This window comes from Equus caballus, chromosome 2, assembly GCF_041296265.1.
Source record: "Equus caballus isolate H_3958 breed thoroughbred chromosome 2, TB-T2T, whole genome shotgun sequence".
Lineage (NCBI taxonomy): Eukaryota > Metazoa > Chordata > Mammalia > Perissodactyla > Equidae > Equus > Equus caballus.
In genome coordinates, this window is record NC_091685.1 from 38866774 (window position 1) to 38885896 (window position 19123).

The window sequence follows — 19123 nt, forward strand, 5'->3', positions numbered from 1 at the left end:
GAATTCTAAATAAGACGTCAGTTTAGAAACAACAGAGCTCCTCACTTCAACATACCTTCTAGTCTAGATAAAGCCTTTGAAAGTAAATATTATTTTGTTTCATTCTCTGCAGAACTCACTGTTTATATAGTCCAAATTTTAAAATACTCTAAATTCTTTAAAAGAACAAGCCACTTCTTCCTTTGCTCCCCCAAAGATGGCTAAGAACTTGCATTTTCTTATCTTTAAACTAACGTATTATTTTTTTCATTCCTGAATTATTTACACCTATATCAAAAAACAGCCTAATTTGTTAGGTGTTAACGACCTTACAGATGCCTTTTGGCACTCTGATGAGCTAATCTGTTTCTGCTGAAGGAACAGTCTTTTTTATTTAAGTAAACTATTTCTACTTCCAAGCGTATAGTTTGCTTCTCTATTTTTTGTTATGAGTCACATTTATGAAATGATGGTATCATATAATATTTTAAATGATTAGGGTTCACAGAAATATGTAATGTTTTAAATAAAACCAAAATGAAAAAGAACACATGAGGAAAACGTATGCCCAATTTATTCTTACCCCAAACAGCATAGCCAGAACACTGGCTGGAAGACACTCGCTGGGCATTTGCAAGGTGGCTCCCAGACTCAGAGCTGAAGTCCCCACGTTCGTCCCACTGCGATCTTCTCCCAAGAACTCACTGCAATCTACTAGCAACTTAATTAAGCTAAATATCGGCACAAACTCTTCACTGAGAAGGGGACTCTTGTTGTTGCAAAACACACAATATAAAAACATAACAGAATCTGTTTTTGCCTCAAATCTAACATAAAATTTCTAACTGGCTAATGAGCTGATGAACAGCTAGATTAAGAGCAACCTGATTTGTGAGCTATTGAAAAACCCTCAAAATTGTCAGCAACTGAGATGATTATTGTATTATTGAGCTATATACTTCCCAACTTCATTTTAAAACAGCTACACAAATAACAGACCTTTATGAAGAGAAAAATAATATATTTTTTATAATCAGTGATTGTTTCTGTACTGTATTGGTTTTTCTTCTGCACTGCTTAGCACACAAGATTTTCTAAGTCAAATTTCAGATGAAAAGAAAAATTATGTCCTTAAACACAGGAAATATAAACACACATTTAAGAAAATAGAGTCAAAAGTCCAAACAACCTCTTTTTTAACATATTGTATTTTGATGTTTAACAAAAAAAATAACAGCAAAAAGACTAAACTCTTCCCACTTTTCCTTTGGCTTCTGACAGGCTTATAGAACCAAGCATACTCTCTTCTCTAAATATCAGTAAATAGAAACTTGAAATTTTACCAGACCAATTAGGAAGAGGCAAAGTTCCAATAAATATTCCTGCCACTAGGTTAAAATTAGAGCAATACTCCAGAATCAGAGAACACGCACGTCCACGCTCACCCACCTACAACGCCTACAATCAATCAGTTTCCCAGCATGATCTAAACGTCACAAGTCACACAGCCTCAACTCTCAAATGGCTGGACTGAACTAAGACTGGAAGTCACACCCCTCCTACAGCCACTAGGGCCCACCGACCTGGGCCTTGCTGCTTCGCCAGCCTCATCTGCCATGCCACTCCTCGCTCCAGGCACACTGGCCTTTGTTCTATTCCTTAAAAAAACCAAAAATCGAGCTCATTCCTACTTCAAGGCCTTTGCTCCTGCTGGAGCCCCTCTCCTGGGCCACTCTTCCCACACACACAGATCTTCGCGCGGCTGGCTCCTTCCCGCAGCAGAGGGCTCCTGTGTCTTGTCTTGCCTGACCCGCCTGAGCTATGGCAGCACTCCTCCTACCTGATCATTCTGTCACATTTTCTCGTCTTGAGAGCACTTATCACTATCTGAAATTATTTTATTTACTGATTCACTTGCTTATTATCTGCCTCCTCCCCCATGCATTGGAAGTTCCACGAGAGCAGAGATCTTGTCTGTTCTGTTCACTATTATAGAAGAATATCTGGCACACAGTAGCGACTCAATAAACATTCACTGAACCAATGAATAGATGAATGAATAGACAGCAGGCTAACAGCTAACTTTCAAGAATTTAAAATACTTTTTAAGCATGTTACAAACAAAACCAATGTTGAGATTTCCGAATTATCCCAGTGATGGTTGGGAAGACGATACAGAGCCCAGAAGAACATCACATGTAATCTGTTCACAAAACCTAACCCATAGAAAGCTTAGTGTAAAGAATACAGTGAGATAATCACTAGGAAGGAATGTGAAGGTCTCCGCAGACTTGAGCGACTGGGGAAGGCCTGCAAGGACCCCGAGCACGCTACTGCACACAGACAGGCAAAGGCAACAGGAGCAGGGTAGCTAGTTAACACTCTGAGGACTTCAGTTAGCCTGAGAACTGTTCACAGAGCCTTACACATATTGGCTGGTTTAATCTCCCCAACGACTGTATGTTTTAATTTTACTATTACCTCCATCTTTACAGATGAGAAAACTAAGCCAGAGAGAGTCTAAGTAACTTCTCATGGTCATACATCTAGAAGCCAAAATTTGCTTCCAAGGCAGTCTGCCCTACAGTTCGCACTCCTAAGCACGACACTATACCGCCTCATCAAAAGTAACAGCTGTCACTTATTCAGCTATTGTAATCACCTATACAATCAGTCATGATAACCCCATGAGGCCAATACTCGAACGATCTGTATCTTACAAATATAGAAACCGAGGCACAGGAAGGTGACGTGCCTAAGGTTATACAGCTGGTAAAGCCACAATGCCTTGCCTTGGGTCCCACAGCAAGCGAGCGTTTAGTCCAGCAGTCTGACTTCAGAGTTCACTCTCCCCAACATTACTCTCTCCTGCTTCTCACTGTTTCTCAGATTTGCTATCAGAGATGAACACGTCTTAGCCTGAAGTCTGAGGAAGGAATTGCAAAGCGTCCTAATATCTCCCTGGGCTTGCTCTCCCTTGGGACCTCATTTATACTCCTTGATTGTCTCATATTCGTCCCCTCACTGGTATTTCATCTCCACCAGGATTCTGCCTCGCTGATTCAACCAGACGTAAATCTCACTTTAAATAAATTTGAGAAAGAGAATGAATTCTTGAATCGAATTTTGAATCCAATTTCAAACTCCAGTGTAACAAAATTGTACAATAATATCTACTAGAAAATCATGCTATTACAATTCAGCAGAAAGAAAATGAGAAAGAAAGTTGTAGAAGTTTTAAATGAGAAGTACCACAAAAAATATTTCCTATAGGGACTGGAAACAAGGACGTGGGTATATATGAGGTAAAGGGCAGCCCGACTGGCTAAAGATGAGAGGAAAAATAAGCAAAGGAATATTAAACAGCTATATGTTGCCTAAAGTTCCAGAAGACCTAGTGCTACCACACAGGCAAAACTCAGGAGGCTGCAAAGCTGAGCATCTTAAATGCTTGCTCATAAAGAGTTTTCAACTCCATGAAGATAATATTTTTCACGGACTGTCCCCAATCTATGACATTTTTCATGAAGTAAGTGAGCAAAGAGAAATTTGCCTTACAGCAATTTTAGTAAATATATCTATTCCAAAAAGCAACAATCATCTATCTTGAGAGCCTCAGGACTCCGCCTTGGAGAACATCTCTATGCATGATCAGTGTAGATCTGCCTCAGAGAGAACAAGAAAACGAGGGAGACGGACACAGGCTTGCTTGTTGCGGAAATGCAGCAACACTCAATGCTTCCTAACTTCCCTGAGGGTACTCAGTGACCTCTGACATCACCACAAACTCCAAAAAATGACTTTCCTCTCCTTTTCATCTCAACGATTAATGTCTCCAAATAAAAATTTGGCAGAAGAAAGAAACATGTTCTGTTTAATTTCCATTCTGAATGAGATTTAGGGAAAAGGAAAGCTAATCCAGAGCTGCATTTCACTGAAGACTAAGAACGTGTTTTCAGTTAACACAGAACCCCCATAGCTAGCGAGAGTTCCTTACAGTTGGATGAATCTGCCAGTCAGACAGTCCCTAATGCATCTGTATCTCAGGAGGGAAGTGGCTGCCACACGCTCAACTCCCCAGTATCTATAAAGATGCGGTATGTAATTACCTAACACGATCTTCACGCTTTAGTGCCCTTACGCACACGAAGCAGTGGCAATCGGATATTTAAAACACAGACCTTTCAATGTACTGATGAACTACTTTCAAATATAATCCTTTCAGGTCTACAAAGTCATTACTGTCAGTCTCGACTAAGGACAGCATTTGCGAAAATGCATGCAGAGTAACAGCAGAAATTGTAACACTCTTACCTTTAAAGTTTTATAGTAAATGGCCCTGTTGATTTCCAGAGGAAATAAATTTTGCTCCTCTCCTGAGCAAGCCCAATTCACATATCGCAGCCAGTTCCCCTTCTCTGGATCGGTGGCGTCAATGCACATCCATCCCAAATTTGGGTAATATACCTTGGGAGGGGGGAAAAAACACCTTTGTTAAAATAGGAGAATCTTAAACACGTTCCCATTTTCAACTTGTAAAACAATTCTTTTTCATTATATGCAAGTATTCTATACAGCATTTCACAAAAACAAAATAAGCAACAGAGAAAAGAAAAATAAAAGATGAAAACCGAGATCCAACACTGTAATCCTCATTAGTTATTTTTCTATTTGGGCTTGTCTGAGCAATTCTTTTCTGCTTAACTTAAAGAGTTATAGCAAATATGCTTAAGATCTCCAAATGCTTAGCAAATATGTACACAAGGACAAGTGACAACTCTATTCCCTAAAGTGTAACTTAGAGAGGAAGAGTGAGCTTGCAGCAGTACTTTCCACAGCACCCACTCCCCTGAGCTTTCTGGGTGGTTCTGCAAGTGGAGTGTGGGGTCCAGTCCTGCCGGGCGCACAGCTCAGCCAGTGCCTTTACTGCAGGGCTGACAGGACATTCCAGAAGTGAACACGCAGTGTGACCTCCACATGGCTGACAGGTATGATGCTTTGCAAACTCAGCTGACCCTGAAAACATTCTCTACCCAGAGCATCTGTCAGGACTAAGGTGCAATGGAACAGACTCTGGGAAATATCAGTGTCCTTCCAAAAAAAGACCAAAATCCCACCCCTCTTTCAGGAGTTAGATCACATCTGCTCTTGCGGGAACTTTCCCCAATCACCCAGCTCAGTCGGTTCCTCCTCCCAGACGCTTCCAGCACTGTAAAGAAAACCTATTAAGCAACTATTTTTAACTTTATCTTTGTATACACATACATTATATATGTTTTACTTCCCCAAAACTAGACTATAAAACACTTGATTAGGCACTGAAATAGAACTGCAGAATCAACTTATGACAGACCTGTCAAAAACGAAGCAAAAGAAAGGAGTCTTTGACTTTCTCTTTAGGAAGAAAGGGAAGAACCCCAATGCTTCCCTTTCTTCCCTGCACACACAGCCGAGACTCCCAGCACTCGCTTCTTCCTTTCTCTGCTTCCCACATCAAGTGCTCAGCTTCCCTGCAGCTTCCTCTGGAACAGAGCTCCCCCGTCTCCACTCTCCGCTCTCCTGGGCATACCTCCTTCTCCAGGCCTGCGGGTGCCAGTGGGCCGCAGCCCCCTTTCTGGGCACTAAGCACACTTTCTTCCTGTTGGGAGGCATGATGCTGCCTGCTTTCATGTTATCTCATCTAACCCTGTGCAGCAGGTTCGTTACTATCTGGTTTTTTTTTTTAACATGTGGAAATTGAAGATCAAAAGTTAAACAGCTTTCCTCAAATCACACACCTAATTAGTAGTAAAGATGGGCTTAGACCTAGATCTGCCTGACCTCTACTATCCCCGCCTTCCTAACCCATCCTAGTTAGGACCGCCAGTCCTTCTCTCCCCATGAGCACTCCAGCCATCCCCCCACCTGATTGTTCTTCATAGCACTTATGCTCTTTTAAAGCACGAGATCACCAGCTTGCTTACTTATTTTGTTTAATGACCACCTCTCCACATCAGAGTGTTAGCTCCATGAGAAGTCATTCGGGCCTTTTCATTCACTACAGTACCCCCGATACCTTGATCAGAGCCTGGCAGAGAGCAGGCTCTCAATAAATCACCATGGAATGAATGAAAGGATATCATTATACACGAATGTATAACTGCTGCTATGTGACAGTACCATGCCAGAAGGCGCTTTGCAGTCACTTTATTTAATCATGCTAAGCGCCAAGAAGAATATTTTCATTAGCTTGTGAGTATGCCGAGTGAATTTATTCAAAAATCGGTTGTTTACTAAAATACCTAATCTGTACCAGTCTAAAGAGAGGTCATCCATGTTGGATTATACTCCTTTTCAAACTCCTTGTCACACTCACTCTCAGCTCATACATACAGACACACTTTAACCAGCATACACCCTTGTAGGAATTCATTCTCATGAGAGAATTGGACGATAGTACCAAGATGTATGTACAAAGCTGTTCATGGCAGTGTGGTTTACCACAGACTGTTTCCAATTCATTGCTAAATGGAAAACACTACGGATCAGCTCACTATGAGAATCCCTGCATAGAGCGGAATACTAAGCAGACATTAAACAGTACTGTTGCATAAACATTTGAATTACATTGAAACTTTTATTTCCTGTCAGGCATTTCTGTGTTCCTTAAGAATTTTTCCAATAAACATACAGTATTTCTATAATTAGAAGAAAACAAATACAACCAGAAGTTGCAGAAATATATTTATCAGTATCAAACATAGTCGTAATACACTGATGATTGACTAGAGCCATTTACCAAAAGTGTGGCTGAGATGATACCATTTTTGTTTTAAACATAATTAAACATAGTAATATAAAAAGAGAAAAGTAATCTGAAACTAAATACGTGAAAATGTTAATAATGGTTTTCTCTGAGAAGTGGGTTATCGCAATTCTATTTTCTTTTTTCTGCTTATCTGAATTTTCTACCCTTTCTCCACTGATTTAGTATAAAAAGGAAGTGGGTGGAGAGAGCAAGTCGTCTTTTGAATGAAACCCCAGTTTGCAGGAAGGCAGCCGAGGTCTGCTGAAGGCTGCGTTGCATGACTCCCCTATCCTCTTCCCACCACCAGCAGCGTGCGCACACATTTTTTTTAAAGTATGTAGTTTTCTCATTTTTATTGAGAGTCTAACCTCATAACTAGGAACTGGGATGAAAATGTGTTTTTATACAATGCCTACCTTAATTGGTGAAACCTTGGTTTCCAATCAGAATTAAATTCGGTGACTAATGCACAGAACTTAATGTTCAAAATGTGACTGAATTTTGCTTAATGTAACTATAAATTACCAGACTGGAAAAGTGCCATAACACCATTAAGCCAGGGTGGTGGAAAGACAGTGGAGAGCCAACTACACAGAACCCCTTCCTTCCAAAGGCAATGCAGAGGCAGGTAAAACTCACCCACCTCGGCTCCAACTCGGCCAGTGATACGTAACAAATCTATTTCCACATCGTCATCATGACCAAGAAATACTCGCTGACTCGATCCCAAGGAGAAATATTTCCACATAACCAAAAATTTGTTCTGATCCAAGCTATAAACAGTCCCTTTTAACAAAGCAAGGGTACCTGACTATGCACTATTATAAACAATTTTTACACGTGAACTTTGTAGTGGGAATTCCCCATTTGGAGACAGGGAACTGAAGGAAGAGAAGCACCTCTACGCCAAGCACTGGGCCGGATGCTTCGCGCGCTATTTCACTCAAGCTTCACAAGAACCCTGTGAAACACTATTAATCCCCCTTTATGAATGACGACACTAGGGGAGGCTGGTAATTTACCAGAATACTGAAGTCACTAAAAGTCAGAGCCGGGATTCAAACCTGGTCCCGCGTTTACTCCTCCACTTCTATTTTTCCTCTTTCCAAAGCCCTCCTCCCATCCTCAGCCTCGCCTAGTCATCCAGCCTGACCTCCTTTCTGCCCCCCCACTAAACAGAGACTGGGCGTTAACTCGCTGTCAAACAACGTAATTTTCATACCACCCAATTTCCATTCCATTTAATCCAGTCATTTTCAAATAGTCATAAAATAATCCACATTCGAATTTTAGCACACACTCCAATTCAAAAAACACTCAAAATTAAATCCTCATGACATATAGAGAAAGGTCTGCAAAAAGCAAACCTAACTGTTAGACACAGTTACCTCAGGGGTTGGGGTTGAGGGTTTTACCTTATTCCCTCCTTATCGTTTCCTCGTTAAACTGTACATGTATTCATCCAGATCTGTAAATTTGCAAAGATTCTCAGTCAATTGATGCAAACGTCCCATCATGAGAGTCCTCGACTGTCCGCCTATGAGGTCCTTACCCACTCTCCACTCGCAGTAACCATGCGCTTCGGCAGAATCACTCCCCGGAATGAAGACACCTGCGCGCCCGAGCTAAGTCTGATTCGTCCAACCTGGCCCCCACAGGGAGAGGCTACGGTAAGAAAGCCACGCCGGCGGCGGGTCTCTGGACTCCCCCCAACAGCATGCAACCTAGAGCTCGAACACACTAATGACGGAGACGGAACCTCTCCTGGAGGGCCGAGCTCCACACCAGGGTCTCCAGTTTGCCATAGTGCCTGAGGCTCCTTTTGTCCTTATTTCTCCGGGGATCTAGCCTGTCGTATTTTCCAACACTATGATCTATACACCGTTTCTCACGTTCCCTGTCTGTTGTTGGAAGACAGAAAATATCTAATTCTATTTCCATTTGTTTAGACTGACAAAGGAGTGCAGGGGACAAAGAAGGTTAACATCCCCACGAGCTCAACTTGCACGGCATCTCCCCGCAGAGAGCATCCATAAGTGAACAATAACTCAGACAGCTTTCAGAAGCCAATGCCAGGACTTCCCCCTAAACAGTATTCTAGTTTTTTGGTTCAAAATATAGGCCATACTCGCTAACATTAGAAGAGAAAGAAACTCTAAGCAAAAGTGAAGATTGGTACTCTTTTAAAAAGTACCCCCCCAAAAAATGTTTTTATCCTCTATACGATCATTCAAGTGCTTTTCTTTTTTTTTTTTTCTGCTTTATCTCCCCAAACCCCCCTGTACACAGTTGTATATCTTAGTTGCAGGTCCCTCCAGTTGTGGGATGTGGGATGCTGCCTCAACGTGGCCCGACAAGCGGCGCCACATCTGTGCCCAGGATGCGAACCCTGGGCCACCACAGCAGAGGGCGTGAACTTAACCACTCGGCCACGGAGCCGGCCCCTCAAGTGCTTTTCTTTGATGTTTAGGCTCAGCTAATATTTACTGAGCCAGAGTAATCTATATCAAGTAATTTCATAGACATCATCTCATTTGTAGTCGAACAAATCTGTGAGGAGCTTGTTATCCTCATTTAAAAGTGAAGACCAAGAAAAAGAGGATAACCTTGTTGTGGTATAAGAGCATTTCAACGAAAACATTTAATACACATTCTATCTTTCCAAGTCATAAAGAATTTTATTAACACTGCTACCTAGAAAATACTATACCTTCCTGGTGTGTTCACATCCCCGTTTTGAATGACAGAATCAGATCCCTGGAGGGCTTCTTAAGGACCAGAAAACGGCCACCCCACCATACCCACACACAGAAATCTATCTCCACTCCTCAGATTGTTTTAGAAAACCAGGGGCTTCTTTTTAAGAGCCATTCAAATGCATCACTGTATCTGAAACATTCTGAAAATTCTAGAATAAGGGGAAAAAAGACCATCTAACAGGTGGTGGCACATTCTACTACAATAAGCCAATTTGTAGCGATTCTAAAACATAAATTTAAAAACTAAACTGCTGGGCCTCGCAAGCCTGCAAAGCCCAGTCTCACAGCCATCATTACCAAAGCCCTGCACTGATCCTTAACTCCCTCCCTTTGTGGGTTTTTTTTTTTTTTTTTTGGTGAGGAAGAGTGGCCCTGAGCTAACATATGTGCCAATCTTCCCCTATTTTGTATGTGAGATGCTGCTACAGCATAGCTTAATGAGTAATGTGAGGTCCATGCCTGGGACCCAAACCCGTGAACCCAGGGCCACTGAAGCAGAGCATGTGAACTTAACTACTATGCCATTGGGTTGGCCCCTTGAACCCCTTTTTTGAAATTACTTCAAGTTTCACACCTACAACTACACGAATGTTTCTGGAAACTCTCCCAACAATGGATGCTCAATAAACGTTGACAGGTTTGCATTAGGCCCCCAATCAAAAGCCAGTGATGAACAAAATAACTTCTCTTAAATCAGAAATTCTAACTCTGGACCATGGATATTTAGAAATTCCATATAACTCTAGAAATCATATGCAAAGTTTTGTGTATATATGTGCATTTGTATTTCTAGGGAGATTTTCAAAAGTTCCCACAACACAGAAAAAAGTAAGAATCCCGGCTCTGTGAGTGGTAAGAGCACTGAACAGGTAGCCAAGAGCCTAGGGCTCGGGACCTGAGTCCAGGACCACCAGCTGTAAGACACCAAGCAAGCCACTTCCCACTCAGATTTCTCATCTGTGCAAAGACTGAGGGCACTTCTAGTATTCCTTCATTCCACAAACAAAAATCCCCACAGAGCATGGCGTAGTCTATACACTACTACAAATGCTATATGCCAAGCTTGGTGCTCCAGGACTTAGGGTGGTGCCCAACACATGGTAAAAGCTTAACAAATAGGGGTTAAGTGACTGAATAAATAAACTCGCAAAGAGAATTTGTTTTTGCTCCAGACCAAGCTGCCTATTTGAGTCCAAGTGAACTTATTCAGGAAGATCGCTTAATTCTCAGGACTTCTACATCCTCAACTGTCCCCAGGTTCCTGAGAGAAGAAGAGCAGGACTGGCCTCGCCATTCTATGACAAGCAGCTCTACAGCCAGCCCCCTTTTAACTTCCAAGTTCAAAACCTTTGCACTGCTGTTAACCACACAGCTTCGCAGCAAACCTAAGACAGCAGACGTCACCACACTCTCTCCTACTGCCTCCCCTCTCCACACACTGGGACCAGGGCTCAGCCAACTTATTCTGTAAAGGCCAGACAACAAACATTTTCAGTTTTGCTGGCCATATGGTCTCTGTTGCAACTCTGCTCAACTCTGCCACTGCAGGGCAGCGGCCACAGACAATATGGAAGTGAATGAGCATTGCTGTGCTACAATAAAACTTTGCTCATGCACTGAAATGTGAATTCCACATAATTTTCATGTGTCACAAAACATTACATGTTTTGTTTAAACCACTTAAAAATGTAAAACCGCTCTTAGCTGCAGGGCTTTGAAAGGCAGGCGGCAAGCTGGATGTGCCCTGTGATGTGGGTCTTTCCCTCCGGCACCACCTTGAGGTCTGGGTTAGCAGTCGGGAAAGAGCAGTAAGAGCTGAGAAGTAGTTCCTGGAAAATGATTCTGTAAACTCAGCTGGTTGACTTCTCTACTCGCTCTTTTCCTCTTGCCTCCATTTTTAACTTAGAAGTAATTTGAAATGAGAAGAATTGAGATAGCAAGGACTATGAAACTCACTTGTCAATATGTAATCATAACAGTGCTGACTGATAAAAAGTTTGTTTTCACTTCTTAAAAAATTATGTTACAGAGACGGTGTCAAGATGGCAGCGTAGGCAGACTCTGAACTCACCTCCTCCCATGGACACGACAACTACTCTGGGAACAATTACCCCTGAGAGGGAACTGAAAACTGGATAAAAAGAACCCCCACAATAAGGGACGGTGATGACTGAGGTGGAAGAGGCAGAAATTCCTTTCTGGAGAGAAAAAAGCCGTCTCCAAGCTGTGGTGCCTCCCAGGCGGCCGGGAGCAACCCTAAGGTACGCAGCCTTGCCTGGAGGAGGGGGGGAGCATTATCAGGTAAGCAGCTCTTAGACTCAGGACAAGAGAGACAAGGGTCATATTATCTGGCTTTGCTGGCTACTAACCACAATGGGGAATACCCCCAGAAAAGCTATGAGACATAAGGGAAAAAACGCCTCCTCTTAAAGGGCCCAATGCACAAATTCACCCATTTTGGAAAGCAACCTAAAATCAGCAGAAAGAAAGGTGCACAGTCCTTTGGTGACAAGAGACTCACTTGATAGGCTCTGTGCACATCTCGGTGAGAGGCAAGACCTCTCCAGGAACTGAGAATTGGCAGCAGCCATCACTGTGGCCTAGTACAGGCGTGCTGACACAGACACAGGCAGACACCATGGGAGTTCTTCCCCTGGCCTGTTAGCGGAAGGGGTATGCCCCACCCATTAAAGCACCAATTTAATCCAGCTCAGGAAGGGCAGACAGACCAACCTAGGGACCGACCCCCCAACAGCAAGCCCTCAGGCAACTTGTGGGCCCACATAGGTGGGGAGCAGGGAAACTGCAGCCAGGTGAGTGGGTCAGCCTCTGTGGAGCAGGAAGTACATGACGGGCGGGCCTGCTTTGTTGGAATGTGCAGGGCCTCTACAGTGGGCTGACTGGGTCCACTTCAGGGGGTCGGGGCATGCACATAGAGCAGGAAAGTGTTGACAGGATGTGTGGCCCTGTGGTCAGGGGGGGCTTGTCAGCTGCAGCAGACTTGAGCTTCTCAAACAGCCACACACGGGATCGGACCCAGCCTTCCAATGCCTGAAACAATTGGGTGCGCCCATGTCTGGGCCTGGCCTCACTCAGCTGCAATCCTGAGAGAGCTGACAACACTCTTGCAGGCCAGAAGCCTATAGTAATTATAAGGCCGTGAGCCAAGCAACCAGCCATGCTGGGGGCCCACTCACTTACCAGAAAAACTGCAAAAGGAATGTGTTATTAGGCCTTGCAGCCAACTGTGCTGGGACTCCCCACATCCAACAAAGTGACTGAAGGGTCCACAGCAGCCACACACAGCTGAGCATTACAACCAGCCGGCAAGGGAGACAGCCTGGCTTCCCCAATCACCTACAACAAGAGAAGGACACACGTAGCCCACACAGGGGACACTCCTGGAACATTTGGAACTGATGAGAAGTGGGAAGCACACTTCTTGACCTCATAAGGCATCTCTTACATAAGGTCACCTCTCCAAAATCAGGAGACAAAGCTGACCTACCTAATACATAGATATAAGCACAGAGAAAAAAGCAAAATGAAGAAACAAAGGAATATGTTCCAAGTAAGGGAATAGGACAAGACCCCAGGAAAAGAACTAAACGAAACAGAGATAAACAATCTACCTGACAAAGAGTACGAACTAAGACTCATAAGGATGCTCACTGATCTTTGGAGAAGAATGGACGAACTCAGTGAGAACTTCAGCAAAGAATTGGAAAATATAAAAAAGAACCAATCAGAAATAAAGAATACTGGAAATGAAAAATTCACTGGAGGGACTCAAAAGCAGAATAGATGATAGAGAAGAATGGATCAGTGAGCTGGAGGAAAGTCTAGAGGAACTCACCCAAGCTGAACAGATAACAGAAAAGGAGGATAATCTAAGGTACCTCTGGGACAACATCAAGCACGCTAACATCCATAATATAGGTGTCAGAGAAGGAGAAGAGAGACAAAGGGGCAGAGAATCTATTCGAAGAAATTATCACTGAAAACTTTCCTAACCTAAGGAAAGAAACAGACATCCAGGTATAGGAAGCACAGAGAGCACCAAACAAGATAAACCCACAGAGGCCCACATCAAGACACATTATAATTAAAATACCAAGAATTAAAGATAAAGACAGAATCCTAAAAGCTGCAAGAGAAAGGCAACAAGTTACATACAAAGGAAACCCCATAAGGCTATCAGCTGACTTCTCAGCAGAAAGCTTACAGGCTAGACGGGAGTGGCATGATATATTTAAAGCATTGAAAGGAAAAAACCTACAGCCAAGAATACTCAACCCAGCAAGGTTATCATTCCAGAATGGAAGGAGAGATAAAGAGTTTCCCAGATGAGCAAAAACTAAAGGAGTTTATCACCAAGAAACCAGTTTCACAAGAAATGCTAAAGGACTTATTTAAGTGGGGAAGAGAAGACCAAAAACAGGAATAAGAAAATTATCAAAAAACGAAAGCAATGAATCACTGGTAAAGGCAAAGATACAGTAAAGGTAGCAAATGAACCACCTATGAAGCTAATATGAAGGTGAAATGACAAAAGTACTAAAATTATCTATTTCCATAACAGAGAAACAGACACACACACAAAGAGGTTAGATACAATATCAAAAACATAAAATGTGGGAGGAGGGGAGTAAGAGTAGAGCTTTTAGCAAGAGGTCAAACTAAAGAAACCATCAACTACAGACTGCTATTTTCGTAAGTTATTATATATGAATCTTATGGTAATCACAAACCAGAAACCTGTTAAAAAATACACAGAAAAATTAAGAGAAAGGAATCCAAACATAATACTAAAGAAAGCCATAAAACCACAAGGGAAAAGAGCAAGAGAAGAAGAAAGGAACAGAGAGGAACTACTAAAACACCCAGAAAAAAAGTAACAAAATGGCAGTAAGTACATTTTTATCAATAGCTACTTTAAATGTCAATGGACTAAATGTTCCAATCAAAAGCCATAGGGTGGCTCACTGGATAAAAAAACAAGACCCATATCTATGCTGCATACAAGGGACACATTTCAGACCTAAAGACACTCACAAACTGAAAGTGAGAGATGGAAGAAGATACTCCATGCAAACGACAATGAAAAGAAAGCTGGGGCAGCAATCCTTATATCAGGCAAAACAAACTTTAAAACAAAAACTGTAACAAGAGACAAAGAAAGGCACTACATAATGATAAAAGGAACAATCCAACAAGAGGAGATAACACTTGTAAATATCTATGCACCCAACACAGACACACCCAAGTACACAAAGCAATTATTAACAGATATAAAAGGAGAAATAGACAGTAACACAATAATAGTAGGGGACTTTAACACTCTACTTACACCAATGGATAGATCATCCAAACAGAATTAAGGAAACACTGGCCATAAATGACACATTAGACCAGATGGACTTAGTAGGTATATACAGAACATTCCATCCAAAAACCATAGAATACACATTCTTTTCAAATGCACATGGAACATTCTCCAGGATAGATCACTTATTAGGCCACAAACCAAATCCCAATAAATGTAAGAAGATCAAAATAATATCAAGCATCTTTTCTGACCACAATGGTATGAAACTAGAAATCACCTACAGGAAGAATATTGGAAACGTCACAAATATGTGGAGATTAAGCAAAATGCTACTAAACAACAATGGGGTCGATGAAGAAATGAAAAGAGAAATCAAAAAATACCTGGAGACAAATGAAAATGAAAATACGACATGCCAAAATTTATGGGATACAGCAAAAGCAGTTCTAAGAGGGAAATTTATAGCAATACAGGCCTACCTCAACAAACAAGAAAAATCTCAAATAAACAAGCTAACAGTACACCTAAAGGAACTGGAAAAAGAAGAACAAACAAAGCTCAAAATCAGTAGAAGGAAATCAGAGCAGAAATATATGAAATAGAGACTAAAAAAACTATAGAAAAAAATCAATGAAACCAAGAGCTGGTTCTTTGAAAAGAAAAACAAAATTGACAAGCCCTTAGCTAGACGTACCAAGTAAAAAGAGAGAATATTCAAATAAAATCAGAAATGAAGAGGAGAAATTACAGACACCTCAGAAATACAAAAGATTCTAAGAGAACAGAATACTACAAAAAGCTATGCACCAAGAAACTGGATAATCTAGAAGGAACGGATGAATTCTGAGACTCACACAACCTTCCAGAACTGAATCAAGAAGAAATAGAGAATTTGAATAAACCAATCACCAGTAAGAAGATGAAAACAGTAATCAAAAACTTCCCAAAAAATAAAAGTCCATGACCAGACAGCTTCCCTGATGAATTCTAGCAAACATTCAAAGAAGACTTAATACCTATCCTTCTTAAACTCTTCCAAAAAATTGAAGAGGAGGGGAAGCTTCCTAACTCATTCTACAAAGCCAAAATTACCCTGATAGCAAAACCAGACAAGGGCCACAGAAAAAAAGAAAATTACAGGCCAATATCACTGAAAAACATTGATGGAAAAATCCTCAACAAAATACTGGCAAATTGAATAGAACACATTAAAAAGATCACACACCATGATGAAGTGGGATTTATTCCAGGGATACAGGGATGGTTCAACATCAATCAATGTGATAGACCACATTAACAAAATGAAGAATAAAAATCACATGATCATCTCAATAGATCCAGAGGAAGCACCTGATAAGATACAGCACCCTTTATGATAAAAATTCTGAATAAAATGGGTGTAGAAGGAAAGTACCTCAACATAATAAAGACCATATATGACAAACCCACAGCTAATATCATTCTCAACAGAGAAAAACTGAAAGTTGTCCCTCTAAGAACAGGAACCAGACAAGGATGCCCACTGTCACCACTCTTATTTAACATAGTATTAGAAGTCCTAACCAGAGCAATCAGGCAAGAAAAAGAAATAAAAAGGACCCAAATTGGAAAGGAAGAAGTTAAACTGTCACTATTTGCAGATGACATAATTTTATATGACAAAATTTTATAATTTTATATAACCTTTGAGAAATAAGTATAAATAATAAATGAATACAGTAAAGTTGCAGGATACAAAATCAACATACAAAAATCAGTTGCATTTCTACACACTAACAACAAAGTAGCAGAAACAGAAATTAAGAATACAATCCCATTTACAAATGCCACAAAAAAAGTAAAATACCTAGGAAAAAATTTACCCAAAGAGGTGAAAGATCTGTACACTGAAAACTATAAACATTGTTGAAAGAAACTGAAGAAGACACAAAGAAATGGAAACATATTCCATGCTCTTGGATTGGAAGAATTAACATAGTTAAAATGTCCATACTTCCTAAAGCAATCTAAGGATTCAATGCAATCTCTATCAAAGTTCCAACAACAGTTTTCACAGAAATAGAACAAAGAATCCTAAAAGTCATATGGAACAACAAAAGACCCCGAATAGCCAAAGGAATCCCAGGAAAAAAGAACAAAGCTGAGGTATCACACTCCCCAATTTCAAAATATACTACAAAGCTCTAGTAACCAAAACAGCATGGTACTGGCACAAAAACAGACACACAGATCAATGGAACAGAATCAAGATCCCAGAAACAAACCCACACATCTATGGACAGCTAATTTTCAACCAAGGAGCCAAGAACATACAACAGAGAAAGGAAAGTCTCTTCAATAAATGGTGTCAGGAAAACTGGACAGCCACATGCAAAAGAATGAAAGTAGACCATTATCTTACACCATACACAAAAACTAACTCAAAATGGATTTAAGACCTGAAACCATGAAACTTCTACAAGAAAATATAGGCAGTACGCTCTTTGACATCAGTTCTAGCAGCATATTTTCAAGTACCATGTCTGACAGGGCAAAGGAAACAATAGAAAAAATAAATAAATGAGACTACATCAAACTAAAAAACTTCTGCACAGCAAAGGAAACCATCAACAAAACAAAAAGACAACCTAACAACTGGGAGAAGATATCTGCAAACCACATATCTGATAAGGGTTTAATATCCAAAATACATGAAGAACTCATACATTTCAACAACAAAAAAACCAACAACCCAATTAAAAAATGGGCAAAAGATCTGAACAGACATTTCTCCAAAGAAGATATACAGATGGCCAACAGGCACATGAAAAGATGCTCAACATCACTAATCATTAGGGAAATTCAAATCAAAATTACAATGCGATATCATACCTCACGCCCTTCAGAATGGCTATAATTAACAAGACAGGAAACAAAAAGTGTTGGAAAGGATGTGGAAAGAAGGGAACCCTCATACACTGCTGGTGGGAGTGCAAACTGGTGCAGCCACTATGGAAAACAGTATGGACATTTCTCAAAAAATTAAGAAGAGAACTACCATATGATCCAGCTATTCCACTGCATAGTATTTATCCAAAGAACATAAACACATGAATGCATAAAGATATATGTGCCCCTGTGTTCACTGCAGCATTATTCAAAATAGCCAAGACTTGGAAGCACCGTAGGTGGCCACCAAGGGACAAATGGATAAAGAAGATGTGGTGTACATATACACTGGAATACTATTCAGCCATAAAAAAATGATGAAATCTGGCCATTTATGACAACATGGATGGACCTTGAGGGTATTATGCTAAGCGAAATAAGTCAGAGGGAGAAAGCCAAATACTGTATGATCTCACTCATAAACAGAAGATAAACAGAAGATAAAAACAACAACAAATGAACACACAGAGACAGAGACTGGACCGGGGGTTACCAGAAGGGACGGGGAGAGGGAGGAGAGCAAAAGGGGTGACTGGACACATGTACGGTGATGGATTGTAATTATAGTCTTCGGGTGGTGAACATGATGCAATCTAGACAGAAATCGAAATATAATGATATACACCTGAAATTTATAGAATGTTATAAACCAGTGTTACTGCAATAAAAATAATTAAATTAAAAAATTACATTAAAGTCTTCCCATTCTACAGAAATAATTTTTCTATCGATTTTAGTTGAAATGCAATTTTACTTCTTCCCTCCTATCCTCTTGACTCAAAATTCGTTGCCTGAATGAATAACATGCAAATAGAAGCAGTAAACTACAGTTTTCATCTATAAGAATGAGGAGGAAAAAATCTTAAAAGATTAACAATATTGGGTTTTAAAAAGATAGGAAGAGGGGCCTGCCCAGTGGCCTAGTGGCTAAGTTTGCACATTCCACTGTGGTGGCCAGGGGTTTGCAAGATCAGATCCCAGGCACGGACCTAGCACCACTCGTCAAGCCACACTGTGACAGTATCCTACTCAAACAGAGGAAGACTGGCACAGATGTTAGCTCAGGGCCAATCTTCCTCACAAAAAAAATTAAAAAATAAATAAAAAGATGGGAAGAAATATGTACTCTTCATGGCTATGTAAATTAGGATAATCCTTCTGGAGGTCTGTCAGGCAAAATTTCCCAAAGATTAAAATGTATATAACTTTTGACTTTATAATTATACTTGCAGGAATTTATCTTCAGAAGATAACCAGACAGGTCAGCAAATATAGATATAAAGAGAGTTTCATACTTCGAAGTATTGTCAATATCATGAAAAGATCAAAACTATTTAAATA

General features: G+C 40.8%; 1 protein-coding gene across 15 annotated transcripts in view; it reads right to left on the reverse strand.

The window, feature by feature from the left end:
* PRDM2 (PR/SET domain 2) overlaps positions 1-19123 on the reverse strand; it is a 127473-nt gene that overhangs the window by 73412 nt on the left and 34938 nt on the right. For 14 of the 15 annotated variants that reach the window (XM_070252991.1, XM_023635748.2, XM_023635752.2 and 11 more), the window contains one exon: positions 4294-4446. In XM_070252991.1, coding sequence (XP_070109092.1) covers positions 4294-4446 — 153 coding nt within the window. Of the gene's footprint in view, positions 1-4293; positions 4447-19123 lie in introns of those variants that run through there. The other variant, XM_070253039.1, reaches the window with a different exon arrangement.